The sequence below is a fragment of the Onychostruthus taczanowskii genome, unplaced genomic scaffold (assembly GCF_017590055.1).
Source record: "Onychostruthus taczanowskii isolate IOZ18803 unplaced genomic scaffold, ASM1759005v1 scaffold84, whole genome shotgun sequence".
Taxonomy (NCBI): domain Eukaryota; kingdom Metazoa; phylum Chordata; class Aves; order Passeriformes; family Passeridae; genus Onychostruthus; species Onychostruthus taczanowskii.
In genome coordinates, this window is record NW_024506332.1 from 2964450 (window position 1) to 2992363 (window position 27914).

The 27914-nt window shown below is 57.6% G+C and overlaps 1 protein-coding gene across 1 annotated transcript; it reads left to right on the forward strand.

Annotated features, from left to right (window-relative positions):
- Positions 1 to 370: 370 nt before the first annotated feature.
- On the forward strand, positions 371 to 27871 carry NUDCD3 (NudC domain containing 3). The gene is made up of 6 exons (XM_041424864.1): positions 371 to 858; positions 2943 to 3239; positions 16639 to 16771; positions 20919 to 21062; positions 26068 to 26256; positions 26799 to 27871. Exons 1-6 carry the CDS (start codon positions 671 to 673, stop codon positions 26907 to 26909), a joined length of 1062 nt encoding a protein of 353 aa, XP_041280798.1. The 5' UTR covers positions 371 to 670; the 3' UTR covers positions 26910 to 27871.
- Positions 27872 to 27914: the final 43 nt, after the last annotated feature.

A 27914-nucleotide genomic window follows, 5' to 3' on the forward strand; every position in this document is an offset into this window, starting at 1 on the left:
GGACTGGCGGGGGACGCTGCAGCGCGGGGTCACTGCAGGGCCGCAGCCCCGACCGAGCCGGCCACGGGGCGCAGCCGATGGGATCGCTGCTGGCGCGGGGAGCTCCGGCACGGTGCGCCCCAGGAGCTGCGTGCACAGCCGAGGAGCGGCCCGGGGGGCACAGCGGCCGGGGTCACCGCGCCAGAGAGCGGGGCCGGAGCGAGGACGACTCGGGAGCTCCCCCAGCCCCGAACGCAGCGCCCGAGAGCCGCCGGGGCCGCTTCCGCTTCCGGTGCCGCTTCCGGTGCCGCGCCCGGTCCTGTCCCCGCCCCCGAGCGGCGGCGGCGTGGCTCGGGCGCCACCTGCAGGCGCGGAGCGGGAGCGGCAGCCGCCCCCCGCGGGGCAGAGCGGGGAATGGCGAGGGGAGGGGGAGGCCGGGGCACGGGGGACACGGAGGGTCCGGGCAGTGGGACACCGGGGACGCGCGGGCGCGGGGTCTGGGCGTGCGCTGCTGCTGCCGGGAGGCGCCTGGAGGCCGCAGCGGAGCCACCGGGGGGCCGGGAGGGCCTTGGAACGCTCGGCGGGCGGGAGGGGCCTCCCGGGCGGCCGGAATAGAAGTGCGCGAGGCGGGTTCCGGGCGGACCGGAAGTGCGGTCGAACCCGTTGCCGTGACAGCGGGCCCCGGGCCGCCATGGAGGCCGCGCTCACTGACATGTACGACCAGGCGCTGCTGGGCATCCTGCAGCATGTCGGCAACGTGGAGGAGTTCCTGCGCATCCTCTTCGGCTTCCTCTACCGCAAGACCGACTTCTATCGGCTCCTTCTGCGGCCCGGGGACCGCCTGGGCTTCCCGCCCGGCGCGGCGCAGGCCATGGCCCTGCGGCGCCCGGGGGGATGGCGCGGCCTGGCCTCGCCGGCGGCCCGGGCTGTCGCTGCCGCGGGGCCGAGCCGCACGGGCCGTGTCTCCCCGGCTGGGCGGTGTTCGTGTGGCGCCGGCGGCGGGGTTAGCACCGGGCGGAGCGGGGGGGCAGCGCAGCAGCCCCCGGGGCACCGGCGCTGCCTGGAGGAGCGCAGAGGAAGGCAGGAGAGGTCCCTTGAAGCGGGGGAAAGCGCCACCCGCGTAAGGAGATGAGGAGAGGGAAGAGCCGGGCTGTGACATCCGCTCGGAGCTTGCCCGAGCTCGGGTTCCTGTCCGGTGTCCCCTCGAGAGCTTTGGCGCTGGGCACAGTGCAGGAGGCGCAGCGTTCCTGCCATGGGAAGGCGTTAGGGCGGCCTCGTGGCTGCCACCGGAGGCACCCAGAGGGTGGGGACGGTGTGGAAGGGGCTCTTTCCTCCTCATCCTCGCTCAGCTGCAGCTGACACAGTTGTGAGGTGTTGTTTTGTGTGATCCACGCAGGTACTCACCTCTGCCACGCCCTGCCCTGTGCTCACTGCGTGGGGAGGACAGTGGGGTGAGTGGCTCCTGTCCTGTTGTGGCTGTGCTGGCAGGAGCCCTCCCTGGGCCATGTCCTTTGTCCTGCCCTTCCTGGACCCTGGGCAAGACTCAAATGGGGCAGCTGTGCCAGTCCACTGCTGGAAGCACTAAATCTGCCTCCAAAACATTCCTGGGAAGTGAAGGAGGGCTGTGTTGGCTGCTTGCACACTTTTTGGAGCATGTTTGGAGTGCCAGAGCCTGGCAGTGGGGTGGCAGCCCGTTGAGGAAGAGGATGCAGGGTGTGAGTGGCCATCACCCCTCGCTGCAGCTGTGGGCTTCACGCCTGACCTGCAGCCTGCACTGGACAGGCTTGGCTGGAGGCCAAGGTGAGGGGTAGGATTGCATCTCCTGGGATCACATCTTCTCCTGCACCTGTCTCTTTGGGCACAGCCAGTGCCAGCTCAGCTGTCCTGCAGCTTCTCCTGGGGCAGCTCATCCTGCTTGCCTGCTGGAGGCTTTGTCTGAGTCCAGGCTTGCGGATGGTCCCTGGGTGAGCCCTGCGCAATGTGGGGTAAGGAGGGGCTGTCTCAGAACCCCCTCCCAGCCAAGAGCTGAATCTCACCACTCTGCTTTTCCCTGGAGTAACCAGCCCTCTTCCCAGGCTGGGCTGAGGTTGGCTCTGAGAACACAATGCTAGAAACAATTCCAAAGTGCTCCCAGGCGTTTCTGAGGTGCGCCTGACGCAGCCGTTGGGAGTCATCAGCTGTTTTTGCGGTGACTGGAGCAGCTCGGGGCAGCTGCGTGGCGCAGAGAGGAAGGGCAGGAAGCAGCAGGTGCCCAAGGGTGCTGTGCTGCTCCTTTGCTGCTGTGGCAGAGCTGGGGTGCTGCTGACTTGCTGTGCTGCTGTCCGAGTTTCTCTCCTCCCCCGGGCAGGGAGGCGGGCGCACCGGCTGAGCTGAAGGCACGGCAGCCGACAGCCGGGGGGGGCACTCCCTAGATGCGCCGGGGCGTCCCGGGAGCGCCTCAGCAAGGGGCAGCAGGGAGCAGCAGGCAGGCGAAGTAGAAGAAAGAAGGGAGGGTCCCTCCATGGGGGTAAAATCCAGAGCCTTTTATTACTCCAGTGCACCAGCCGAGCAGGGACCACGAGTCAGGGAAAACAGCAGCTTATAAAGGGGGTGGGAACACAACACATCGACCAATGAAAGAGAATTGGGGAGTGAACAAACTCGTGAGAAACATGCCGGCTAGCCAGTAGGGAATGTGACAGGGAGGGACCCTTGTTCCCGATCCAATCACCCACCGAAGAAAGGAGACCTTTCTGGAATAAGGGAAGGAGATAGTGGGTGATGGACAGGAACTTGGGGAGGGATTGACAGAAGGTAACCAGGGAAACAGGGGAGGAGAGAACGAATTGACACCCTCAGAGAGAGAGGTTCCAGGGGAGGGGGAGAGGGGGATCCCAGGACCGAACCATTATAGCTTTAGGGGGTAACAGAACACACCAAATGAATCCTGCACCACAACACTGACTGGCCGTGCTCTTTCCCTGGCAGGCATTCCGGGTGTTCGAACGCATGGCCAGGCAGGACGACGAGAAGAGGCGCCGCGAGCTGGAGGCCAAGCTGAGGAAGAAGGAGGAGGAGGAGGAGGCAGCCGCAGCCGCTGAGAGGGTGAAGCTGTGTCCTGCAGCTCAGGAGATTGAGGTGGAGACAACGGAGCACATCCCAGCCGCAGATGCCGGGGAAGCTGCGGGCACGCAGGAATCTGCTGCAGCCCCCGGTGCTGCAGCCCCCAGCCCAGAGTCAGTGGAGCCTCCAGGGGCTGCTGCCCCCGCAGAGCTGCCCACGTAAGGGTCTCTCACTTTCTTCGTGCTCCTGGGGAGGGGAGGCAAAGCCGTGGGCAGGGTATCCACTGTTCCCTGCACAGCCCTTTTTGGGTTTTGGCCTTCCTCTGCAGGCACTTCCTTCAGGAGGCTGTGAGGATTTCCCTTGCAGGCGTTGTGTGGCTCCCCACAGGAGGGCAGCAGTTGTTGTCCTGTGGGTGGTTCAGGGTTTCCCACTCTGCTCTGAGCAGGGGAAGTGACATATCCTGTATGTGGCCCAACAGAGCGGGGCTGGGCCATGCAGCTCCTCCACAAACTGGTTATGGTGTGCACTGTCCCTTTTCTGGCACCTGCTAAAGCTCACGAGGAAGTCCTGGCACCAGCCTGCAACCTTTTTGTTAGTGCTGGACTCCCTGGCATGCTGGGAGACATCCCAGAAGCTGTATGGGAGTGTGCACAGGTACCTGCAACACCTGGGAGTGTGCACAGGTACCTGCAGTACCTGTGATTTGGTGCTGGGAGTGTGCACAGGTACCTGCAACACCTGGGAGTTGGTGCTGGGAGTGTGCATAGGTACCTGCAACACCTGGGAGTGTGCACAGGTACCTGCAGTACCTGTGAGGTGGTGCTGGCAGAACTGCCTGTGTGACAGGGGCCTGCAGCAGCCAAAGGAGTTTGGAGCCCTCTGGAGCTCTCTGGCCCAGCCCTTGGCTCAGAGCAGGGCCAGCTTTGAAGAACAAGCAAGTGCTGCAGAGTTTTCTCTTTAGCTGGGCTTGGTGGCTTTCCAGCAGTGCCAAGCAGCCTCCATTTGTGCAGTGATGTCTTTGTGTCAAAGTCCTTCCACAGCTCCTGGGACACTTGCAGTCTGGCTCTGCTGAGCAGCAAGGTGTGAGCTGTGGAGGGCCAGCATGGCCTCTCTGAACCGTGTACCTGAATGCAGGTCCTGGACAGGCTTCACTCATCCTTCCCTGGCATCACCTTGACCTGAGCCAAGTCAGAGCTGCCCAGCCCTTACTCAGGGTCCTGATGCCTCACTGAGGCTCAAACTCCTGTGTTTCTTTGCTGACCAGGTCGGGGGAGCGATGCTGTGAGCTGGCTGTGCAGATCCCATCTCCTGCTCCCCTCCCTGGTGTGTTTTGTGGTCAGAGCCTTGTGATGGCTGTGCTGACCCTCTCTGATCACCACCACAATCCTGACCATACGTGGGGCTTTGCTGTGCCTTGTCCTGCTGTCCCACTGCTTGGTGAGAGGGAAGCTTGGGCTGGTGATCCCTCCTCCCAGCCAGTTTTGGACATGTCTTTGGGAAGAGCAAGCTGCCAGAAGAAGTGGACCACTGGAAGAACCCCAAATCCTGTAAGGACTGGGATGGCTGATGCCCCTGAGGGGCAGAGAGAATTCAGAGCTCAGACTTTGGGGCATATTCCATATGCCTTGGCATATGGAAAGGACAGTGTGGTGAACAAAATCTTGGGAACAGTGGAATGATAAGTGGCAGGAGTGGAGAGGTTTGGTTCTTCTCCCAGGAGGTGGTTGGGCACTCAAACAGGCTCCATGGTCACGGCTTCAAGGCTGCCAGAGCTCAAGGAGCATTTGGACAATGCTCTCGGGCAAATGGTGGCATTGTTGAGGTTGTCCTGTGCAAGGGCAGGAGCTGGACTCAGTGATCCTCGTGGGTGCCTTCCAGCTCAGGGTATTCCACGATTCCATTATTCTAGGACAATGGTGGAGTCAGGGTCTGCAGCCTTGGCTGGAGGCCGTGTTGGAGGAGAGCCTGAGCTCTGTGTTGGGGAAGAGCCTTGGGGTGGGCACCATTAGGGGAGGGGGAAACGGGACCAGCAAGGTGCCTGGGGAGTCACATGGCCCAGTGGGAGGAGGAGAAAGGACTTATGTGTAACTGATGTGTATCCCACGGGATAAAGATAAGCCAGAAGGCAAAAATGAAATAATCTGCAATGTGTGTGGTGGAGCTCCCTTGGTAAAGGTGGATTGTCTCTGGGGCTGCCAGTCTGACCCCGATCCCTGAGCAAAATTAGCAAGTCAAAATTAGCAAGCAAAATTGCAAGTGCCAGAGTGCACAGAGAGGCCTGGGTGTGTCCAGCCCAGCTCTCTCCCAGTGGAGAAGAGAGGGAGAGGTTGGAGATGAAGCTGTGAGCAGAGGGAGCTGGGCTGGGCTGAGTGCCAGCTGCTCATGTCCCTGTGCAGGCCACGTTTGCTGTGGTTTGCCCCGAGGAGTTTCACCTCAGGACTTTGGTTGTGGGGCAGCAGCTGATGTGAGGAGAGTTCAGCTGCTTGAAACAAACGTCAGGGCTGCAGGGAGGAAACTGGAGGGATCAGGAAGGAAGGTGGGAGCTCGTGTGAGAGCAGGATTGGTCTGACAGCAAGTGTGGTGGAGCCAAGAGGGATGGTTTCTGCTGTGTCTGGTGAGAGCCTGGTTAAAACTCAACCCTTGCATGCGCCACCCTCTGAGTGTGTCCTGGCACTGCTGCAGCTTGGCCCCTGTCAGACCTCAGACACTCAGGTGCTGTTTCACAGCCTGCAGCCTTGGCATTGAGCACCAAGCCATGCGTGGCAGCTCTCCCCTGGGTGCTGCCACGAATAGAAGGTGCCTTCTGCTGCACAGAGCTGCCACTGCAACTTCTGCCCTCCCCAATGGGCTCTTCTCCCTCTTCTCTTACTGCTCCCACCACCCCACACTCGCTGGTGGGGTGGAACACCTGCAGCCCCCAGTGCCTGCCCAGTTCAGACTCGTGGTGGGTGAGGCCAGGTGCTGCAGGCCCCGTCCCAGTGGCAGGAGTCTGGTGGTTTCCAGGCCAGGAGAGTGGGGTGTCTGCGGGCTTGAAGTAGGGCAGAGGAGCCCGCGGGTCTGTCAGGGCGCTGTAGTTGGTTTCAATGCCTCTGGGGGGCACTGGAGCCCCCGGAAAGGCAGTGGGGGCCGGGCGGGCACCCCCCGACAGACTATTAATAATTTAACCAACTGCTTAATTCTCCACAGCCCCTTCCTTCTGAGCAAAACCCAGAGCTACCAGCCTGGGTACGAGGGGCGCATGAGTAATGCACAACTCTGGCAGCAGGAATGCAGAAAAGAGCTTAAACAAAAATATTTTCCATCTCCTTTCCTTCCCCCCGCCCCTCCAGCCGCTGGTGAAGAAAACCGCTGCCACTAGAATCTATATAAAAACTTGCTCATTCTGTCAACCTGACGGCTCTGGAAATGTAGGGCAGGTACCATCCCAGATCTGCCAGCTCCCATCAGAGCCTCGCGCTGCGCCCGCATGCTGGGGTGTTGGTTGGGAACATCTTACGAAGCACAGGGAGATGGTAGCAGCTTTTTCAGGGTCGATCCAGATGAATCAAGCCTGTTTTACAGGTGTGGAGGTTTTCAGGGCTCAGCCTGGGGCTCTGCCAGGTCTCCCCAACTCCCTCACCTTCCCCACTTGGGAAAGGCAGGTGAATCAATTCCTCTTTGTTGCTGTGCCAGATCAGCCAGCAGCAGCTGCTGTAAATACACTGAGCACTGAGGTGTCTTTGGGGTGACTCTCGTGCCAGGAGCTGGGACAGAGGTCTCTGTGCCACAGAAGAAGCCAGGCTCTTCTTGCAGCTACCCCAGTTGTTGCAGCTCTCTTGCAGTCCCTGCCTTGCCAGGAGGGTAGCAGGGCACAGCCTTCCTCACACCTCACCACGGGGCTGTTCTTCCTCGCGTTGCAGCTGCACAGTCCCAGCTCTGGCTCTTCCCCCATCTGCTCCCAGAAGCCATCCTTGCCTGAGCTCAGCTCCTAATTTTGAACACCTCTGCTGCCCAGCACCCTCCCCTTCCCCCAGCTTGGATTCCATCCTGCATATATTTGCCACACAGCATTTAAAATAGAGCCTGGCAGCCCACGTGTGGCACTGCGCAGCCCGGCCTGTGCTTGTGCTTTATGACTTTGGTTCCTGGCTTCCCTCTGCTCCTTGCTTTCTCCCAGTGTGAACTGGGGGAGAAGCTCTCATCCCCCTGTCCTGTGAGTCCCTTCTCTTACTCTGTGTATGGGCAGGAGGTAGTGCAGGAGGCTGGGAAGGGCAGTCCTGGAAGCCTGTGCATGATGGTGAATGTCTCACCTTCATGTGTTTCTCCCTCCAGCTTTTGTGTCTCTCCCAGATGCTCCAGCCAGGTGTGCTCAGGATGGGGCAGTTCTGGTCTGTACCTTGGAGATCATCTGGGCAACTGATGTCTCTGAGAGGAGGATCTTTGGGTGTGGACAGCACAGCCAGGGCTGGAAGCAGGGCCACTGGGGCACGGAACACCGTGCCAGGTGGGCCCAGCAGGATATGCCAGTGCCTCGTTCCTGAGGAAGCCTTTGGCTGCTGCTGGACACAGCAACATGCAGGGCAGAATGAAACCCTGGGGTCTCTGTGGCCTCAGCCATTCACCTTCTGTGCTGTGGAGAGGAAAGAGGAGTGGGCTGAGGTGAGGAGGGGGCTCTTCATGGCTCCTCACTTTGTGGGGCCTTGAAGGAGACCCTTCAAGTGTTCTGGACTCTGTGACTGGGGAAGGGGCTCCACTCACCCCATGCACACAGTGTGCCAAGGAAGGGGCAGACAGGCTGCTGCTGAGCAGCAGGGCCTGGCCACGCCGAGTGCCCCACTCACCTGGTCCAGGTGAGCCCCCACCAGTCTGGTGTCCCTGGCACTGCTCTGCCATCCCTGTGGTGATGGGGCTCAGCAGTGACCTACAAAAATCCCTGGGGTACTCCCTGGCTTGCTGGCTGGATTGAACTGGTGAGCTGACTCTTAACATTCCAGCTCTCTCCTGAGACCCAGCACTCCCATTCCCAGAGCCCCTGGCGACCTGGAGTTAACCCTTTGTGAGCCGCGCTGGGAGCATCCCTGGGATGACACAGCAGTGCTCTGGGAAATTTCCATGAGGCGCCTGTGTGAATCTAACTCAACTTAGCAACGGCTTGGCTTTGCTGGAAGCCCAGATGGCATTTTGTTGTGAGGTGCCTGCAGGATGGGCTTCCTGGCATGGCTGCATCCTCCTTGAGGTGCCGAGGACAGGAATTTCACTGCTGGTCACCCTCTGTGGAGGAGCAGGGCTATGAAGAGGAGCTGTTGCTGCTGAAGTCAAGGCTGGTTTTGTTTGACTCAGAGACTGTGTTGTCCCAAGGTTTCCCCTCTCAAGCCTTTTCCATTCAGAAGGGAGGGGAACCCTTAGGTGCTCAGCAGTTTTGTCTGGGACTGTCCAGACCAGAAGCCAGTTAAACTGGTTTCCTTCCCCACTGCCCCTATGGACTTTCCTGATGAGCTCACCTCGGAGTCCGTGCTGTTTTTCCAGCCTGACCTAGAAAGGAGTTGATCTTGATCCATATTTAAGGAGAATCTGTCCTGGTTCCGATTCCTCTTATGCACGTGGGGCTGTGCACAGGGAATTCCTCCAGCACGGCCAAGGCCTGTCACGAGCAGGAGTCAGACAGAGCTCGGAGAACGGCCTGACCTGATACAGCCGAGCTCCATCTGGCCCCATATCCTGTCTCCATCAGCAGCAGATGCTGGGGGAAGAGGAGAAGAACAGAATGAGCAGTGCAGTGATACTTTCTCTGTGCTTTCACCCTACCCTGATACATAGTGGCTCAGCGGCTTTCTAAGCACTTGGTCCTTCAGCCCTTTGGGGGGATTATTTTCCCTTTTCTTTCTGAATTTCAGCCCTCCCATGTTGGGGGACTCTGCAACAGCATCCTGCAGCAGGTCCCTGCTGTGCAGCACTGCCATGTGGGGCTGTTTTCTCTGTGCAGATGAAGTGGCATTGAGTGGGTCCCCAGTCCCCTTCTCTGCCCTCTGTGGGGTTTTTCTATCATGTCCATTTCCCCCTTTTAGTCTGTTTTTGGGCTGAAGGGTCATCATTTCCATGCTTGTTTCTCACTTGAGCATCCTTGTGCTCCTACACGATTCTCCAGTGTTCTGAGGGCCATCCCCATGCTTGTATGTGGACCCACTGGTGTTTCTTTTCTCCTTGCCTGTTCTGCTTTTGCAGCGAGGCCAGGAAATCCTCTCCCAGCCACATGGTACCTCTCACAGTAAAGTGACATCACTCCAACCCCTTTTCCTCCCTTCCCAGCTCTCTCCAATGCTGGCAGTGTTCTCAGGTGGGAGCAACAGCTTCACAGGAGCTCTGTGTTGGTGAGACTTCTTCTGCTGACACACCCCAGTGTGTCCTTGTCTTTGGCCCTCAGGGTCTGCAGCACTGCACTCACAGTGCTCTTGTGTTTGGTTTCTGGGAGGAATGTATCCAAGTAATGCTGAGGGAAGCAGGGAAATGTAACTTAAGTCATCTTTGCTAAGTGGAGTCTTTCTTGCAATGGAGAGAAGCCATTCCTGCTGGGAGAATTATTTTAATCCATATGCTTTCTCCCATGGTGGTGGGAACTTAACTGCTCAGGAAGCCTCCTTTCAAAGGGCTGAAACACTTGAGCTGAGGGTGAAATCCCTTAGCCCTTTCTGGCGCAGCCCTTGTCACTCAGGCCTTTTACAGATGATGAGGAACAGTCAGGGTCCAATTTTCCAGTGTTCTCCTGGAGCACCAGGCCCCTCCGGTTGGGTAGCTGAGATCAGCAGCAGAGTGCCAGCTTCCCTGTGCTGCACTGAACTGCCAAGGCTTTTGGTTGCCCTACCAAGGTACTGAGCTCCAAAATTAGGTCCTGGGACCAAAAATAACTAAATTAAAACCTATAAATTTTTCTCTCAACAAGCAGAAAATCCCAGGGCTGGAAACCAAGGGACAGCATGTGCCCAATTCTTAGGTAAAAAAGCAATCACTGTATGCTTGGTTTAATATTGCAGTGTTCACCAAAAGGGGCCTAACGTGGGAAACTACCTGGATTGGGCCAGGTTATGTTGGTGGTGCAGGGGTCTGAGAGGCCACCTTGTCCTCCATTCCCACAGCTCAGTCCCACTGGCTTCCTTTGGCCTTCTCCCCGTTTCCCAGGGCAGCCTGGCTGGCTGCGTGTAGGTCTCTCTCTCAGGAGATCTCCGAAGCCCAAGGTTGTATAAGCTCTGTGCAAACAATGAAGATCCCAGGGGTCTTTTCCAGACAGTGGCATGTCCTGCTGTCCTTGACCTAAATATCCCAGCAGCAGTGAAATTTAGCCCCCTGGTGCTGGCACTCCAGCACTCTTGTGCGAGCCGGTGGTGGCATTTCCACTTGCCTGATGTCAGTAAGCTGGCGCTGTGGAACAGCTCTGTAAATAACTCGGGACGCAAAAGGGAAGGCTAAAAGCTCTCCTGGAGTGAGCGAGCTTGGAAAAGAGCAAGGCTGTCCCCCAGCAGGGAGGGGGGCAGAGCATCTCGGTGGGGCTGGTGGGGGCTCCACATGCAGAGGAGGTGGGTGGATTTGTTGGTTGGCTGCTGGGTACAGCAGCAAAGGCATCATGTGGGTGGTGTCTGGGGCACCTGGCACCCAGGAGCCTTGACCCCTTCCCACTGTGTCACCCGAGCTTGGTGACACAATGGCATCTAGGGGAATGTGTCTTGATGGGCTTGAATTTTGGTTGTTAGTCCCATCCTGGTGGTAAGTTGAAGCTCTGAGGCTTCCTGAAGGAACTGTACTCTGTGGAGTACCAGTCATATGAGGAGCAGCTGAGAGAGCTGGAGGGGCTTATCCTGGAGAAAAGGAGGCTCAGGGGGAACCTTCTTACTCTTGACAGCTGTCTGACAGGAGCGAGGAGCCAGGTGGGGATCTGGCTCTGCTCCTAGACAACAAGGGACTGCACAACAGGAAACAGCCTCAAGTTGTGCCAGGGGAGGTTTAGGCTGGATATTGGAAAGATTCTTTCATGGAAAGGGCTGTCTAGCCCTGGCACAGGCTGCCCAGGGCAATGATGGAGTACTTATCCCTGGGGAGTTTAACAAACGTGCAGATTTGACACTTGTGTACGTGAGTTAGTGGTGGCCTTGACGGTCTGGGGACACAATTGGACTTGATGGTCTCAGAGGGTTTTTCCAACTGAAATAATTCCATGGTTCTGTGATCCTTGTAAGGCTGATGGTGGGCACTGCAGGCTTGAGCCTGGGCTGCACTTCCTGGCTGGGCTGTGCCTCAGGTTTCAAAGTGAGGGGGAATGCACTGGTTTGCATTTTTCACTTTCTGTTTTTGAGAGCAGGATCACCAAACTGCACAGTGCAGTCCTGGAGGTGTGTGCTGAGGACCCCAGGGATAATGGGCTATGGGCAACTGTTGGCAGACTTCTACCCACTTTGGGGGTGAAGAAGACTTTCCAAAACGGGATTTGGGTGGTTCTCCAGCAGACCAAACACACTTGGATTGGAAGAAATCCTGAGGATTGGGAGGGCTTGCTGCTGGACAAGGAGTGTCAGAGATGGATCACAGGGGATCAGAGTGGATCCTGAAGCTTATTGACTGCAGTGTGACTCTGGGAGGGCCCTGGACCACTGCTGCTCAGGGCTGGAGCTTGCTGCTGGACAGGGAGTGTCAGAGATGGATCACAGGGGATCAGAGTGGATCCTGAAGCTTATTGACTGCAGTGTGACTTGAACTGTAAAGGAAGGGATTTGGCATTCAGCTTGCTTAGTGCTGTGCCAGAACCCTCATTAGTTGAAGTGCTGGTACAAAGAAGCCTTTGTGGAGCCCTGGGTGCCTCCTGGACCCCAGCGAAGGTCTGGGAGCTGCAGTCTACGTTTTCCAACCCTGGCACTTCCCAGGCAGAACCCAGAGACAGAAAGTGCAACTGTCCTGATGTTTTGATGCCAAAAGATGTTAAATCTGGAGGTTGGGGGGGGAGGCTCCTTTGCAGCTTGCTTGCAGAAGGAGTGCAAAGCTGGGATTTTCCGTGCACACGGTCCCTGCAGCTTTGGGAATGCAGCTTTCTGATGCGGTTAAACCTCTGGCTTCCCTACTTGTTGCTACAGCACCCACATTGGAGCCCTGAGGAGCAGAGGGTACACTTTACCCTCTTCAAAATCATCTTAGAAGCTGTTTTTTTTTAGCTTTGGCTGAAGCTTGGTAGCAGCTTTTTGGGGTGCACAGACCTTCCTGGTGCTTGAGGCACTTTGGGTGTCTTTTCCTCAACTTTTGCGTGCTTGCACCAAAACTCCTCAGTGAAGAGGAACTCGGTGAGCTGCCCTGCTTCTTCTCAGCTCAACCACAGATCCTTTGGTGTGTTTGGTTCCTGCTCTTCGTTTGTGTCCAGCACTGTGTTGACAGAGTTGGTGCTGCAGCTGTTGAGCTCCAAGGACAGAAACGTGTTCAGCTGACTGTCCACAGAGCGAGGATTGCTGCTGCCATTTCCACATTGCTCAGCTCATCCATCGTGCGTCACCAACCCACGGAGCTGGGAATCCCGGAGTAAGAAATGCCCAGAAATCTCTGTATGGGGTTTGACATACAGCTCAATCCTCAGCCATCCAGCATGCCCACGGGGACAGCACCACCACCTCTCAGGGAGCCTTGTCCCCTTGCGTGGCTGCCGAGGGTCTCGCCGTGTGTAGGGAGGGAGTGGCTCCAGGGACAGCGCAGCGGCTGCGCCATGTGGCTCTGAGGAGTGGGAAACAGATCGGCTGCTTCTCGACGGTGCATTGTTAAAGGTTTCACCTCCCCCAAAATGACACATTGCGAGCAAAAATAGAACAAGACAGAACACATAGACCCACCCCCACCATCCCCACCACCCGGCAGCCAAGTGCACGCAGTGCCAAACCCTTGGGTTTAAAAGCTGGTGCTTTGTCACCCTCCCTTCCCTCAGTCCTGCCACCAGCTGCCCCAGGCAGTCTGGTGAGTGACCATCACACCAGGAGCAGCCATTCTGCTGGGACAATCACCACCCAACCCACGCTGTGGGCTGCACCTGACCTTTCTCTTCAGCTGCTGGGTCTGGGGATGGGAGCAGGAACTGTGATGTTGGTGCAGAGGTTCTCTCACCCTCTGCACAGAGTGCTCTTGAGACAACGTGACAGATGCCTTTGGCCAGGAGAGCCACCTCCAGCGTGGTGGCATGGCTTGGCCCAGCCTGCTGTGAGCCAGAGCTGTCTCCTGTGAATGGTGAGGGAAGCTGCCTCCCAGCCAAGGAGCAGGGTCCAATTCTGGAGTGCCACTGGTGTGTGCTAAGCACAGTTGGACCAGGCAGAGATCTGGTTGGAAAACGTCCAGGAAAGGAAGAGTTGCTCCAGGAGGTGGTAGAGCTGTCAGCCATTTGTCAGCAGTGCCTAACAAGGCTGCGGCCTGCCTTCACCACCCTGGATCCTCCATGGCTCCAGAGCTGGCAGTTACACTGGCAGTGAAATTATCCAGGCTTCGTGAGTCCTCCAGTGATCCTGTTCAGGGGTACAAAGCCCATTGCATGGAATTTTGACATTGGAAACAGAGCTGAAGCAGAGGTTGGTGGTGTCTTGGCAAACATCTGGAGGGATTTGGACTGTTTGTTGGGGAGGAGAGGAGTGGAGAAGTGATGACACTGGAACTCACATCCCCAGGATGAGCAGCCATGGCTGGAGGGAGGTTTGGGCACAAGGGGGAACTTCTCCCCCTAAAGCTGGATGAGGGGCTGCAGGGCCGAGGCAGTGGGGCTGAGCTTGTCCAGTGAGCTGCACGTGGTGGCAGAGGTGGCAGTGACACGTCCCTCCTTCAACTGGCTGTGCTCCAGTTTTGGCACAGTAGCAGCTCTGGAGAAGGACAGACACTTGGGCTGGGAGTAAGGCTGCTGTCACCTGTGCAGTCCCTGTGCTGTGCAGAGAGACATTGGGCAAAGTCCCTGCAGAGCAAGGCCTGCCTCAGTTTCCCTGTTGCACAGCTAACACTGGCTGTGGGGCTGGTGAGTCCACTCGTGCCCTCACAGGCAGTGAGATTGTGTTTGGTAATCTCTGAGTGGGGCTAAAACATCCAGAACTGCCTGGATGGGATCTGCCCTGCCCTGGTGCTCTCCTCCTGAGGAGGAAAAGGCACATCCAGGGCAGACCTGGTGGCTTTGTGGCAGTGAGGGATTGCTGTATTTATCCATGCTGAGCCTGTGTGGCGTTTGCAGCTGGCATCTCACCGTGTGTGCCTTTGTACCAGTGGATTTCTCCCATCTTTGATGATCTGCATCTGGTCTCATGAGCCTTGGCTGGGCACAAGGCCACTGCCTCCTCCTGCTCCCTGTTGAGTTTTTCCCAGGAGAGGCTGGGAGGGGAACAGGCCAGGGGAAACAGGTGTTTGATGGTTCTTGTCTGGTTCTTTTGTGATTGCTGGAATGGAAATTCCCAGCTTCCTCCAGGTGACTTGCTGGCAGGTTTGGGAGGAGCTCTGCCTTGGCCAGAAAACTGGGCTTCTCATGGAGAGAGGCTGCAGGGAACTGAAGGGTGGTGCAGGAAGGACTGTGGGGTGTCAAAACCCCCTCCATGCTGCTGCCCCTGAAGGTCACAGAAGAACAGAAAGTGGCCCACACTGCTTAGAAGGAAACACTTTCTTAGAAGGAAAAAAAAACCCAGCTGGGTTTAAAATCTGGTCAGATTTGTCCTCTGGTTCACCGTGTGGCCTTGTGGCCAAGCTGGGCTGGAGGGAAGGAGTCCCACGAAGCTGTGCCGTGCCTGGGCAGATGCCACAGCATGGGTAAACATCTAGTGAGGGCATTTAACCAGCCAGGCTGTCCCGGGCTGCACACAGAGCCTCCTCCCTGCCAGGGGCTGATGCAGGGTGGTCTCTGAGACAGCTGTGCCTTGAGAGCCGAGCTGGGTGCCCCCACGGGGCTGTTCCTAGGTGGGGACCAGGGGACACATGAGACGGTGCCTGGGGCCGTGCCCCTGCACGTTGGCTTCCCACGGGGGTGAGCCCTGGCCCTGCAGACCCTGTCGGCACAGCCCCTGGTCGCTGCACCATCGGCTTCTCGCCCTCCAGCCTGCCTGACTCCTACAATCCGGGGGCGGCTGGGAAGCGACAGCTGGAGCCAACGCACCAGCCCGGTGCTGCTGCCATGCCAACCCTGTTTCCATGGCAATGGGCACCCAATGGGCGACTGCCAGGCAAGGCCAACATGCCCGAAAAATGATGCGATGCCCCCTGAAATGGCCAGCTGGAGGCTGGGAGCCTGTGAACGCCGCCAGTCCCAGCAGAGCCTTGGGTGCCTGGGAGCGGATCAGAAGCACCCGGTGCACAGGTGGAGCTGGGCAGGTGGAGCCCTTGGTGCCCCCGGAGCAAAAAAAAAAAACACGGAGAAAAAAAATGGGGAGGTGCGCGCAGCCACGTCGACAGCCCCCTCCGGCTGTCTTACAGCCTAATTTAATTTAAATAGATGGCTCTTACATAACCCTCAGGGCACTGTGCTGCTGGAGCCAGCCCCACCCCATACTAGTGAGGGCCCCCCGGAGTGGGGGTGCCAGGAAGGCAGTGGGGCACAGGAACATAGGCTCCCCAGGGCTCTCTGTGCCCTGGGGCTGCTCTTCTCCAGCCCCCCCTTTATGTAAGTCCCTGAGCCCCATGTTTATCCAGCTCTACATTGAAGCCTAGGTGGGTATCAAAACATTTTAAAATAACTCTGCCTTTTGTTAGCACCACAGCTATCTTTAGAAGAGATTTGATTTTGTTTGAAAGCCCTCTCTGTGAGGGTTCGGTGGAATAGCTCCCCAGCCCAGCAGTTTAAAGGGCTATAGGTGATCTCCTTCCTTGGCTGGAAACACTGTATTGATTATTGCTTATTGATCTGATAAACTCCTTCTTACCCCTGCAGGCATCTCCTCAGCTTTTCTGGCATTTCCACAGGTGGGAGGGGCAGTGTTGTGCTCAGAGTGATGTCCAGGCACTCTGGGATGGCTCTTGAGGCATCCTGGGCCCCAGCTCCATCACCTCCATCACCTCCATGTGAACAGTTGCCCTGCTCATAACAGCTGGTGCTTTTCCCAAATGTTAAAATCAGGGTGAGGAGAACCAGTGCTGTGTTTTCAGGTTACAACCACAGGCCACCACCTCTGCAGCCATGACAGTGGCTTGTGGGACAGCTCACACCCAACACGTGCCAGTGTCCCTGCTCCAGCTGTGATGGGAAGTGGAGGGAACGAGGAACTCTGCCCTGGAGCAGAGGTGGCCAGGAAGGCACCTTGGGCCCACTGGGGGCCGACTCTGCACCCTTTGGGCAGCCAAACCATCGTGTGTCTCACCCAGTTGTCCTTTCAGCCTCCTGACTGTTGCTGCAGCAGACTGTGGAGATGGAACTATGGATCACCCACAGTGGGCAGGGTGGCTGGGGTCCCTCTGTCCTGTGGCTGCTTACTTGGACCTGCTGCCTTCCACAGAGCCAGCAGTGGAGGAGAGACTGGGCAGGAACCCACCCTTGAGATGCTGTAGGAGGACCAAGCAGAGGCTATGCCCTCCCTTGTGGTTTCTTGCATCCTGTTCTCAGGCTTCCTGCTCTCTCCAGGCTCTGATCTTCCTGACATTTAACCTGTCTCCCCTTTCTCCCCCCACCAGGAGACAGGAGCAGTTCCAGACCAACCCTGACAGCTACAATGGAGCTGTGCGAGAGAATTACACCTGGTCCCAAGATTACAGTGACCTGGAAATTAAAGTGCCTGTGCCCAAGCACATTGTCAAAGGCAAACAGGTAAAGTGATGTGAGTGGCATCTCTTTAGCATTTCCATTGGGGTGCACAGCTTTCCTGGGAGGCTGTGTTTTGTATTGAAGGACCAAGATGTGGTTGTGCCTTATTCCACAGTGTGAGTCTAGTGAGGACTGAGATCACAGCGTGTCCGTGTTCCTGTTGTGCTGCAGTGTCCTCTGCTGCATCTCAGCTAGGTTTCCTGCCACTGCCTCACCCTTTCTGTGCTTTTTCTTTCTGCTTCCACTACCTGCATGCTCACACGTGTGTTTCGGAGCCTGGCTGGGGATGGATGCCCTTCCTCAGTTGTTCCTCTGGCTCTGAGTGTCTTCTGCCTTCTGTTTGGAACAGGAGCTGCTGGAACGGCTCCTCTGGCACTGGGGAGCTGGATCAGGCACAGCCCCTGTGTGGCTTGACCTGCTCTAGATGGAAGGGAGCCGGCCTGGGGTGGAGGCTGCGGGCCAGCCCCTCCCCCTGGCTGCCTTCCTGCACAGAGAGGTCTGCCTCTCTCTTTGGCTCAGGCAGGAACTTCCCTTTTCTGCTTGTGGTCACATTGTTTTTCCTGCACCATTTCTGTTCCCTCCTGGTCAGGGACCCAGAAGGAGTGTGCCCATGGCTGGCCTTGGTTGGACTGAGAGCTCTTTCCCAAGTGCTGCCCTTCCCTCTGTACTTTTCCATTTGGGAAGCCTGTGCTCCCCCACCTCCTGCTCTCCTCTGCTTCCAGGATGGCTGAAAGGAGCACGCTGGAGTTTGTCACTGGCTTCAGCCTACACAGCTCCTCAGCATGCCAAGGAATGTCACTGGCAGCAGCAGCAGCAGCCCGGGCCAGAGGGGTGAGGGGGCACACGGCTGTCACAGGCACAGCAGGGCGCCAGGAAGATGCATCTCTCCCAGTGGGTCTCTAAAGCAAACCCAGACTGTTTCTTGAAAGGATTCTGGGGTGTCCAGATGGATATTCCATCCCTCCGCCTCAAACTTTGATCACGATTCCTCTCCCTGACTAGGGAAGTTTCCTCCATGCCAGGGAAGTTGTGTTCTTGCCAAAAACCCCGCACAGGGCTCTGTCTGCTCCATCCTTGGCCATGAGAGGTTCAGGAGCCTGCAGGAGCTCACAGCAGTGGAGACAGGATATGGTTTCCTGACCTTTCCTTGGTTCAAGAAGGTGCCATCACTGTGGAAGAGTCCCTGCCCCTCAGAGGGGGCAAAGGGGCTTCAAGACACCCCCTGCCCATGGCAGTGCCCATGGCATGGCTCTGCCTACCCTTGCCCAGTACTTGCCCACGCTGCCTCTTGAAGCAATTGGTTGTTCACATGCTGGACTTCCCTTCTCCTTGCACTCTTTTTCTTGGTGTTTTGTTCATCTGTCCATCTTGGGGCTCCTGTTGGCAGCTGAGTTTCCATTTCCAAATGATTCTGTGTATTCCCAGCCTTGGGGGAATGAGAACAGACAAGCTGGGTCTTGGGCCAGAGCAGAAGGACTCAGAGCAATTTAGAAGCTCCATGTACTTTGGACACGTTGTTCATGGGTACTTGCACAAGAGCAACATTCTCTTGCATTCAGACAACTTCATATTTTGAAAAAATTACCAGGTTTTTGGCTTCTGCCTGCCAAGGCAAGATTAAAAATTTCCCCATTTGGTCCCTGGGCTTAGAGTGCACCCAACTCTAATACTGCTCACAGTCTTCCTTATGACACTTTTTGGGTTTCAGGCTGTTGCTATGGCACATTTTGCTCTGGTAAGCTTAAGGTTTCCTTGTATGGAGCTCAGGTGTCCTTGGAGCAGGAATGGGTGATTGATTGGGTGAGAGCATCTTCCTCCATGCTCCCCCCCTCTCTGATGTGCTGTGGGCACAACAGAGGCCCGAGGATCTGAGCACTCAGATGGAGATGATGACTCCAGGCCTCTCTCTGCTGAACTCAAAAGGAGACAAGCTCGATTCCTCTCTGAGTTTGTATTTGCTTGTTTGAGCTGCGTGGGTGTGCAGAGTGCACAGAAATCACTGTGGTGAGAAGGCCACAGCACACAAACGAGAGCCAGCTTTCCCTGTGGGCAGCCAGGTGATCTGGGGAGCAGAGGTGCTCACAGGGAGCACAGGGGGAGGGACAAGAAGCTTCAGAGCTGCCAGAGCACTGTGGGTTGCTCTTGGCCTTCCCTGAGGTGTGGGCTGTCCATGGTCCTTGTGCACATGTGAGTCTCCTCAGACATGTCCCTCCATGCACAGAGGGGCAGGGCTCTCCAGCAGGGCATGTGCTGTCCCTGTCCCTACTCCTGGGAGGCTGGTGTGCTGGGTGGGACCTTCTTGCTAGGTGCAGGTAGAAGCAGGTGTTGCAATTGCTTCTCGTGTTGTCTACTTGCACAGCAAAGTGGCCAGGTGAAGTCTTTCCAGACTGTATCTCTTCTGTTTGGGTTTCTCTGCTCCCTCTCCCAATGCATTGCTGGTCCCAGAGCATACATAAAAGGTGTCCCTTGGCCCCACCAGATACCCTGTGCAGCCACCTGTGAATAAAACCCTCTCACATTTGGTTGTTCTTGTCCATGCAGAACCCACAGACACGATGCCTGGCACAGACCTGTGCTTTCCAGGTCTCCAGCTTAGGAGTCACCTTGCCTTTTTCCCCTTGGTGCTTTCTGGGCAGGCTCTGTACCGTGCTGAGAGCCCAGCTTCAGTAGCTCTGTCCCTGCTCCCCAGAACCTGAGCAGATGGTGGTGGTGGAGGGCAGAGCCTCATCCCCATGGCTCCTCTCTGCAGTGAGGTTCAGCACTGGGCTGGAGGGAGCTGCTCCATGGAGGGAGCACCTCCTCTGGAGGTGTCTTCATCCCAGGGCAGCTGCTCTTGCAGAGGCTGGCCACAGCCACATGCCAGCTGACAGCCTGCTGTCCTGTGCCATCCTCACGTCCCTTCCCCGATCCCCTGTGAGCAGGGTCCTGCTCCCAGCTCCCACTGGAGCTCAGTCCCACGTCAGGCTGTGCAGTGTGTGCTGGGCCTGCCCTGCTCCTGCCGGAGCACACAGCAGGCAGGGGGCTGTGCCCTGGTGACATCAGTCACACACAGCCGCCGTGCCCTGCCTGGCTGGAGCAGCTCTGCCTGCCTTCTGCCTGCGTGGAGCTAGTGAGCTGCTGGAAGTCTCCTAGGTAATGGATAATGTAATAACATTTCAAATGAGATCTGCAGAGCAGGAGGAAGATCTGGGGGAACTCTGGGAGAGAATGCAGGCAAATCTCACTGCAGTCTCCTCCTCTCGGGCCAGCGCTGGGGGCCACAAACCTGCCCCTTCCCAGCCAGGTCCTCCCTACATCCCCTGGCTTGGCACGGGCTCTGCTGGCGGCACCTCAGGGCTGGAGGGGACAAGAGAGAACATATGGTCTCTACAGAGACCAAGGGTACTGCGTGCCTCTCACAGCCTGCCTCTGTCTCCCCAGGGGACAGCCGTGTCACCTGCATGGCAGGTCGGAGCAGGGTTCCCCATATGGCTGCTGTGGGCGGGAGCTGGCCCCGTTCCTGGGGACGGAGCTGCCCCTGTAGCAGGGAGCCAGGAAAGCGTGCTGCAGCATTCCTCCTGCACACAGGAGGCCCCTCCTCACACACCCGATGGGAGGCCTGGGCTGAGCCCAGTGCTGGCTCCAGCAGCAGAAGCAGAGCCAAGGAGCGAATTTCAGCATGGTGCAGCAAACAGGGGATGACCTGCTGCAGCCCTAGGGTAGGAACCCATACTCTGTCAGCCCCTGCTCAGCTACCAGGATCACACACACTCGTGCCCAGCTTGTCACAGTGACAGCACACCCCTAAAGAGCTCTCTCACAGCGAGTAGATGTCCAGCCTTTGAATGCTGTTTGGAGGCCTGTAGCATTACTGGTCTTCTTTGAGGGGAAACTGAGGCATGGGGTAGAACCAGCTGCCTTGAACCTTCAGGGGTCCCCCCAGTTGCAGGGCTGTACTGCTTTTCCTTCCCTGAAGAGGTTCCCTCTCTCCTCCAAACTGTCGCTTTTTGCTATGAGAGAACAGCAGGATTCTCACCCTGCTGCTACAGGCAGGGCTGGAAGCTCTTCTCTCTCTCATCCCCTGCAAGTGCACTTGACCCCAGACCCCAGCTTGCAGAGTGAGAAGGGAAGCAGGAGCCTTTGGGGTTATTGTGTCTGTCTTTGTTTCCAGGTGTCTGTGGATATCAGCAGTGGTGCAATTCGTGTAGCAGTGCTGGATGGAAGCAGCCAACGCGTCCTCATGGAAGGGAAACTCACCCACAAGATCAACACGGAGAGTTCCCTGTGGAGCCTGGAGCCTGGCAAGTGTATTTTGGTAAGGGTGGTCCACACCAGCTGTGTCTCCTTGGCTCGCAGCTCTGCCATGCTTAACCTAGGAAACTGGAGCAGCTGGAAGTTTGAGGCAGCTCTAGATGTGTCTGCCTTTGCCTGTCCAACGTCTGGCTCATGCCGCCCTTGCCTTCTGCTTCTGACTTGCCTTTCAGGGTGTGGGCTGGGCAGCACGACTGTCAGGCTGGGCAAAGGGGTCCCCAGCTCCAGCTGAGGTGCCCTTGCCTCCTGCTCCTGACTTGCCTGTCAGCATGACTGTCAGGCTGGGCAAAGGGGTCCCCAGCTCCAGCTGAGGGGACAGCACAGCTGTCACTTGAGGGTTGTCCCTGTCCTCAGTCCCAGCACGGGGCCCTGCACTGCAGGGCTGGTCCTGCACACCTGCCCTTGCTGACTCTGCTTGCCAATTCTCCTGGCCCCACTCTGACCATCTTGGCAGGTGCCTGTTCCCCACCATTCCTTCCTGTCCTGTCATGGGATTCCTACTTGCCCTGTTTGAGGTGGACACTGTGGCTCCACTGCCACAGCAGGCCTGTGGTTTGCTGTGTGCCTGTTGTCCCAAATCATCCCTGTTGAGGAGGTCTCAGGGCAGCTGATGCCCAGCTGTGTATTATTGGTGGGTTCCCAGCCCCAAGCCTCATTTCTGAAGCGCTCCAGATGTTCAGGCTGAGGGTGTGAGTTCAGCTGTGTTCACAGCTGGAGCTGCTGCAGGAGTTCTGCTCTTCACCCTGGGATCTTGAGAGTCAAACAGTTTCCAAAGTTTATGTGCCACTTTGGGGGCCAGGATTGTGCTAGGAGCAGGATTTTGCTGCCTGTGACCATCTTTGCCCTATTCTTTTCCACCCAGAGACTTTTCCAGCAGAATTTCAGGAGTCCCAAAGCTGTTGTGAGACCCAGGAGGGGACGCATGCTGGCTCCTGGGAGGGAGTGAGCTGGCTCTAAGCCTTTCTCCCTATGGCACAAGAGTGGCAGCAGATGAGCACCCAAATCCAAGCCCTGACAGTGGAAATGGAGTGGAAATGTGCTGTCAGTCAGGAATCCTGTGCATGGGGAGGCTGCACAGTGCCACTCGACCCCTGCTGATCCGCAGGGATGTACCTTGACTAACAGGCTGGTGCCAAAGGGTTGAGTGAGGTCCCTGCAAGGGAGAGGAGCTTCTCCAATGCTGCTAGGCCATTGAAGGGATGTGATAGTGACATCCTTAACCTGCATTTTGTAAATATTCATAAAAATCTTGAAAATTAACTTATCTGGGACAAAGAAACAATCCGGGAAAGGCATAAACCCGTTGAAGAGGAGGTGGCCCAATGGGTGGCTGCTCCACGGTGTGGATGGAAGTCTGGAAGTCCCTGGTGGGTGTTCCCAGCATCAGCAAGGGAGGCAGTGTCTCTGCAGCACCCGTCAGAGGCTGGGAACGGCGCGGGTGGAGCGAGGCTGGGTACCTCCTGGAGTGGCCGCGGGCAGCGTGGGGAGCAGAGTGCTCCCTTCACCCCCAAGCCCAGAGCTGGGTCTTGCCTCGAATAGCACGAGCCCAGGCTTGTGAGGATCTCCAGCTGGCTGCCAGCATATTGATGGTGGGATGAGATCTCGCTTGAAGAATTGTAAGGTAACTGGAGCAGAGTGAGTAATCCTCGCCCAAGAGCATCTCCTTTTTCCGTGTGCTGAGTAGCCAGGAGTGGTTTGCGCCTCCTCCCGATTCATTCATCAGGGGACACCCACCCTGTGGCAATGCATTGCTTCATTCAGTGCCTGGATGGGGCCATTGGGGTTTATTTGGAGCTTATGGGGTGTATGGACCCTGTCTGTGCCCCAGTTTGTGCATTGCTCTCCGTGAGCTCCAAATGCAGCAGTTGGGCTGTCCCCCTCCTGCAAGATGCTGCAAGGTGCCACCTGCCCTCCCTGTGGGACCAGGGGTGGCATTCTCTGGCAGGGTGTGGATGTAGTAGCCAAAGCTGAACTCACCCATTACCAGTGCTGGCGTCCAAGGAGATCCTGCCTGCCTTGGGGACTTCTTGGGACACCTTGGTGGCCCTGTCCGTGCTGCATGTTCATGGTCTGTGAATTGAGGTGATCCCTGCAGCAGAACTTGGGTCTTGGTGCCAAGGAGGTGGAATCTCTCTTTCTTGGTCCTGTCTGTCTGAAAAGGTCTCAGTTCCATGCAGAGAGGCTGTTGAGTCCTGTGTCCTCTTGCAGCACATGTCAGGGACTTTCAAGATCCCCAGATTATTTAGGTGGCTGCAGTAACAGCTTTTTCACTGTCCTCAACCTCCCTGGCCTCCTCCCGGCTCCCTTCTGGGATGCCATCCATGGGCGTGCCACGAGCAGACTCCCTTCTCCTCCAGCTCTTATCCTGGGAAGATTTTTTTGCCTTACAACCCATCCTAGTTCTGCTTCCCCCATCCTGCCCGGTGTTCTTATTCATATATCATCTTCATTATGTCACTGGCACTCCAGCAGCCCCAGAACTCCCCTCACCAGCATTCAGAGACCACTCTGCCTTCCGCCTCCTGCTCCATGGAGCTCTCCCAGCTGGAGCCCAGCCTGACACCAACATGTTTCTCATCTCATCCTTTGGCACACCCGTGTGCACGGCGGCAGAATCCAGCTGGCATTGTTCCTCAGTGCTCTGGTGACGTGGGGTGGGGGCCTGTCCATTCCTCCTGCTCAGGATTTTGTCCCAGGATCGTGTCCCTGCCTGTGGCATGCTGCACGCTACCCTGGTCCTGGGTGTCATCCCTGTGCTCTCCCTTCTCTGTCACACCCGCTTGCTTGTTGAAAGTGAGATTAAAATAACCTCGCTGTTTTTAGCAATCCCCACTGGGTGTTGTGCACAACTCCTTTTGGTATTATTTTCGTTGTGGAGGATTTTTCTCCCATTCCTTCTCTTTTTCTCTTCCTCTCAGCCTTTGTTTTCCACGCTTGGGCTTTTGTCAGCAAGTCCTGCCTTGAACATTTATTGCAGTCTTGCTTGCCATCGTGTGAGCCATGAGGCTGAGGGGATGCAGTTCAGTGGTGCTCAGCCCTGCCCTTCCCCACTGCTGAGAATGGCATTGCTGCCTCCTCTGTCCCCCTAAACACCTCACAGTGACTTTGGAGGTGACTTTGGCTGCTGTGGTTCCAACAGGAAAGCCAGCAGGTAGAGGTTGTCCTCCCAAGACCTACTTACACCCCTTGGCAGCATCTCTCCAGGTTTGACAAGGTATTTGGCATCAAAGAGGAAACCTTGTGCTACTGTGAAGCCCAGCACTGACAATGAGGGGTGTGACCTTCCCAGTGGGGTGTGCAGATGGGACGTGACGCTGTGTCCATGCCAGTGATGCCTGTCACCTGCTGGAGGGTCTCTCCTGCCGAGTGTCCCATTGTTCCTGCAGCAATCCTCCTTGCACTCCATCATTACCCTGGTGTTTTTCCAGGGAACGGCCCATCCTGGAGTGGCTGAGAGCTCATATCTTGGGCACTGGCTGTGGCACGAGGACACTGCCTCAGATACAGCAGGGGGGTATGCCTCCTGCAAGCCTCCCTCTCCTCAGGCCACTGTTGCAGAGGCTGTTCCTGCCTCCTTGTGTACCCCAAAAGACCCAGCTGGGCTTTTACCCCATTGGGACCCACCAGGCAGAGCTGGGGAAGTTCACAGATTGCCAGCAGCACCACAGGGTCATCCCTCATGTTCCAAACCTGAGGAGCCTGAAGGGTGCTCCTGCTGCAAGGGTGGACAGTTGGGACTGCCACCCCTCCCTTTGCTTTCTGCCTTAGGGTGATGTTCTGGGGGCTCCTCCACTCCCCCACCTGCCCACCCAGGGTTGGGAAGCCCAGGAGCAAACCCTCGGTGGTGGCTCTCCCTCCCCTCCAAAGTGGAACTGTGCAATTAAAAAGAGAACAAGCATGCCTGTCTAGCTGGAAAAACTAACGCCTTCCCCAAGCTGGAATATTTTACCGGCTCTGCTCTCCCAGAAGGATTAAACCCCAGCCACCCCCTCCTGTATTAATTGGTTCCTTTTCTTCACACCACAGAGAAGCTTGGCTCCGTAACAGGAATGGCTGTCCGTGTTCTCCCCTCCGGAGCTATTGAGCTTCCTGGGAGGTTTGAGCAAATTGTATTGTCTGCCTTTATTGATGATTTTGCAGGGGCCGACGAATGCCATAAATCTGCCCTGCTGCTGGGATTAGTGCTAAAATAACATGGGAGGAAGCAGCCCACTCTTCCTGGAAAAGCTAAAAGCAAGTTGGAGTTCCCGTTGCAGGATGCCCCATGCTGGCCCAGCACAGCCCTGCTGCCCAGCCAGCTCTGTCCATGGCACTGCCATCAGGATGCCTGTGACTACAGCAGGAGGCTTTTCCCAGTGAGGATGTTGGCTGGAGCAGGGAGACATCCCTGTCCTTGTCCCTCCAGGACTGCTGCTGAGCTGTGGCACCACGGGAAGCAGGTGCTGGCAGTCAGCAGGGGTGGCACAGGGCAGCAGGTGATGTCCTTGCCTCCTTTGTCACCCACCCAGCCAGAGCCAGGGGAGGCCGAGGTTCCCTCTAGGTTAGGGAAAGGCAAGATGGCTGCACTGCCACAGCAGGAGCCCTGGCCCCACACTGCACTGGACACAGCCTCCTCATCCGACAGTCCTGGCCTCTGTCACTGCTGCTGTGTCAGCCGTGTGGCCCCAGGCCAGTGTCACCCCCAGGCAGGCACTGCTGGGGACACTGGTCCTGTCTTAGAGCCGTAGCGTGGGCTGAGATTTCCTCCTCAGGGCTTGAGCTGGGGCTGTGGGGGCCCACAGCAGGGTTGTGCAAAGCCTTTGGCTGCTGAGGGAGGGAGGCACAAGCATCCCTCCCCCTCTGCCAGCTGTGAGGCTTAGTATGAGCTTGACTTCCACTCGTGGGCAAGCGCCACGCTGCTGTCAGAGCTCTGCATCCCTGCCACGGAGCTGTGAGGTGGGCAGGGGTACCACCTCCTGGGCAGGACAGGGGCTCCTCTCCCCCTTCGCTGACCCACACCTTGTCCCCAGATCAGCCTGAACAAGGGGGATGAGTACTGGTGGAATGCCATCCTGGAGGGTGAGGAGCAGATCGACATTGACAAGATCAACAAGGAGCGCTCCATGGCCACGGTGGACGAGGAGGAGCATGCCGTGCTGGATCGCCTCACCTTTGACTACCACCAGAAGCTGCAGGGCAAGCCCCAGAGCCATGAGCTGGTAGGTGCTGGCTACCTTGTGCCACCAGCCCAGCCTGGCCCACCCACCTGCCTTTCAAGAGTCCCATCCCCAGGAGAAGGAGCCCCATGGCTCTGCTCCATCTCAGAGCTCCTCCTCACGTGTCCCCCCACACTAACATTTGGGGGGTGAGGTTCTGCTGGTCAGTCTTTTGCCATGCACTCCTGTCTTCCCCTTCCTGGCACCCTGGCAGGTGCCTGTAAGCCCAGACCCCCTGTACCAGGGATGGGCCCCACATCCCTGCCCTTCTCCCAAGCTGGCCCTGCTCAGGGCTGGACCCACATGGCGCTGCCTGGTGCTGCCCTGGGTGCTGTCTGCCCTTTCCCAGGCACAGAAGTGCTGTGTGCCCTTAGCAATGACCACTGCCAGCCAGGGAGGAAGGGGGACTGCTGCCCACACCCCTTCCCATGGGTCAGGTGGCCATGCAGCCCCAAGGCCCGTGGGATGAGCTGCAGGGCAGAGCAGGGGTGTGGGGAGCAGCGTGGCCTCACCCCGGGCTGACAGAAGCTGCGGCCTCTTTGCAGAAGGTGCATGAGATGTTAAAGAAGGGCTGGGACACCGAGGGCTCGCCATTCCGCGGCCAGAAATTCGACCCCTCCATGTTCAACATCTCCCCCGGCGCCGTCCAGTTTTGACAGTGGCAAAAACAACTGAAAAATAAAGCAGGGAGAGGCGACCTCCCGGCCCCTGGATGCCCACCAGGATCCTCACAGCCAGCGCCAGTGCCCGGGACTCAGTGATCCACGCTGCCGGCACCCATCCGTGCTGTGTGGGGAAGCCTGAGGAAGTGGGCAGATTTACATCCTGTCACCACGGCAACCCGGGCACCAGGACCCCTCTCCTCCCCTCCTCTCCCCTCCCCTCACCTCGAGCTGCCGGTGCTCCGTGTTTTTCTGGAATAGAGGGAGCGTGTTGGGTCGCGTTGGGTGACATAATTACTGTTTTTGGTGGAGGAGGATACTGCTTCTGGGGTTTCTGGGGATGTGGAGCTCTCCCTGCCCTAGCACTGGGCAGCTTTGCCCCTCACAGGTGGAGATGGGTGCTGGGGATGGGCAGTGGGGATGGGGAAGCCTGCCCCTGCCTGCCTCTGCCAGCACCCTGCCCACCTGGCACCCCCAAATCCTCTCACCAGCCCCACTCCAGGGTATCCCCAGGGGGCTGTGCTGCCCCTGCCCTCTGCCCAGCCCTTGGAGGGGGGGTTTCCTGGCTTCCCCCTCCTTCACCTCCTCACTGGGGGGTTGTGAGGACACCTGGGAGCGGGCAGAGACCACAGCCATCCCCTGGGGTTTGCACCCCCTGTGTCAGGGAGCAGCAGGGGTGCTCCCCATAGCCCTGGCATTTGGGGGGGCTGCAGGCCCACCCCTCATGGCCAGCAGCTGGGCATGAGCCCCTGAAACATACGGGTTTCCCTGGCATGGTACTTAGGGGTCTGAGAGTGGGGACTGCCTGGGAGGGGAGGCCCCAGCAAGCCCAGCCTGGCTCTCACAGCTTCCCACCAGCCCCCCACCCTGGGGTGTGCGGGCTGGGGGTCCCCGGCCATCGCCTTGTCCGGTTGCCCACCCCCCACCCCTGTCTGCAATAAACACATGTCACCGTGGGGCTTGTGAGTGATTCGGTGCCACCCAGGGGATTGAGTGTGC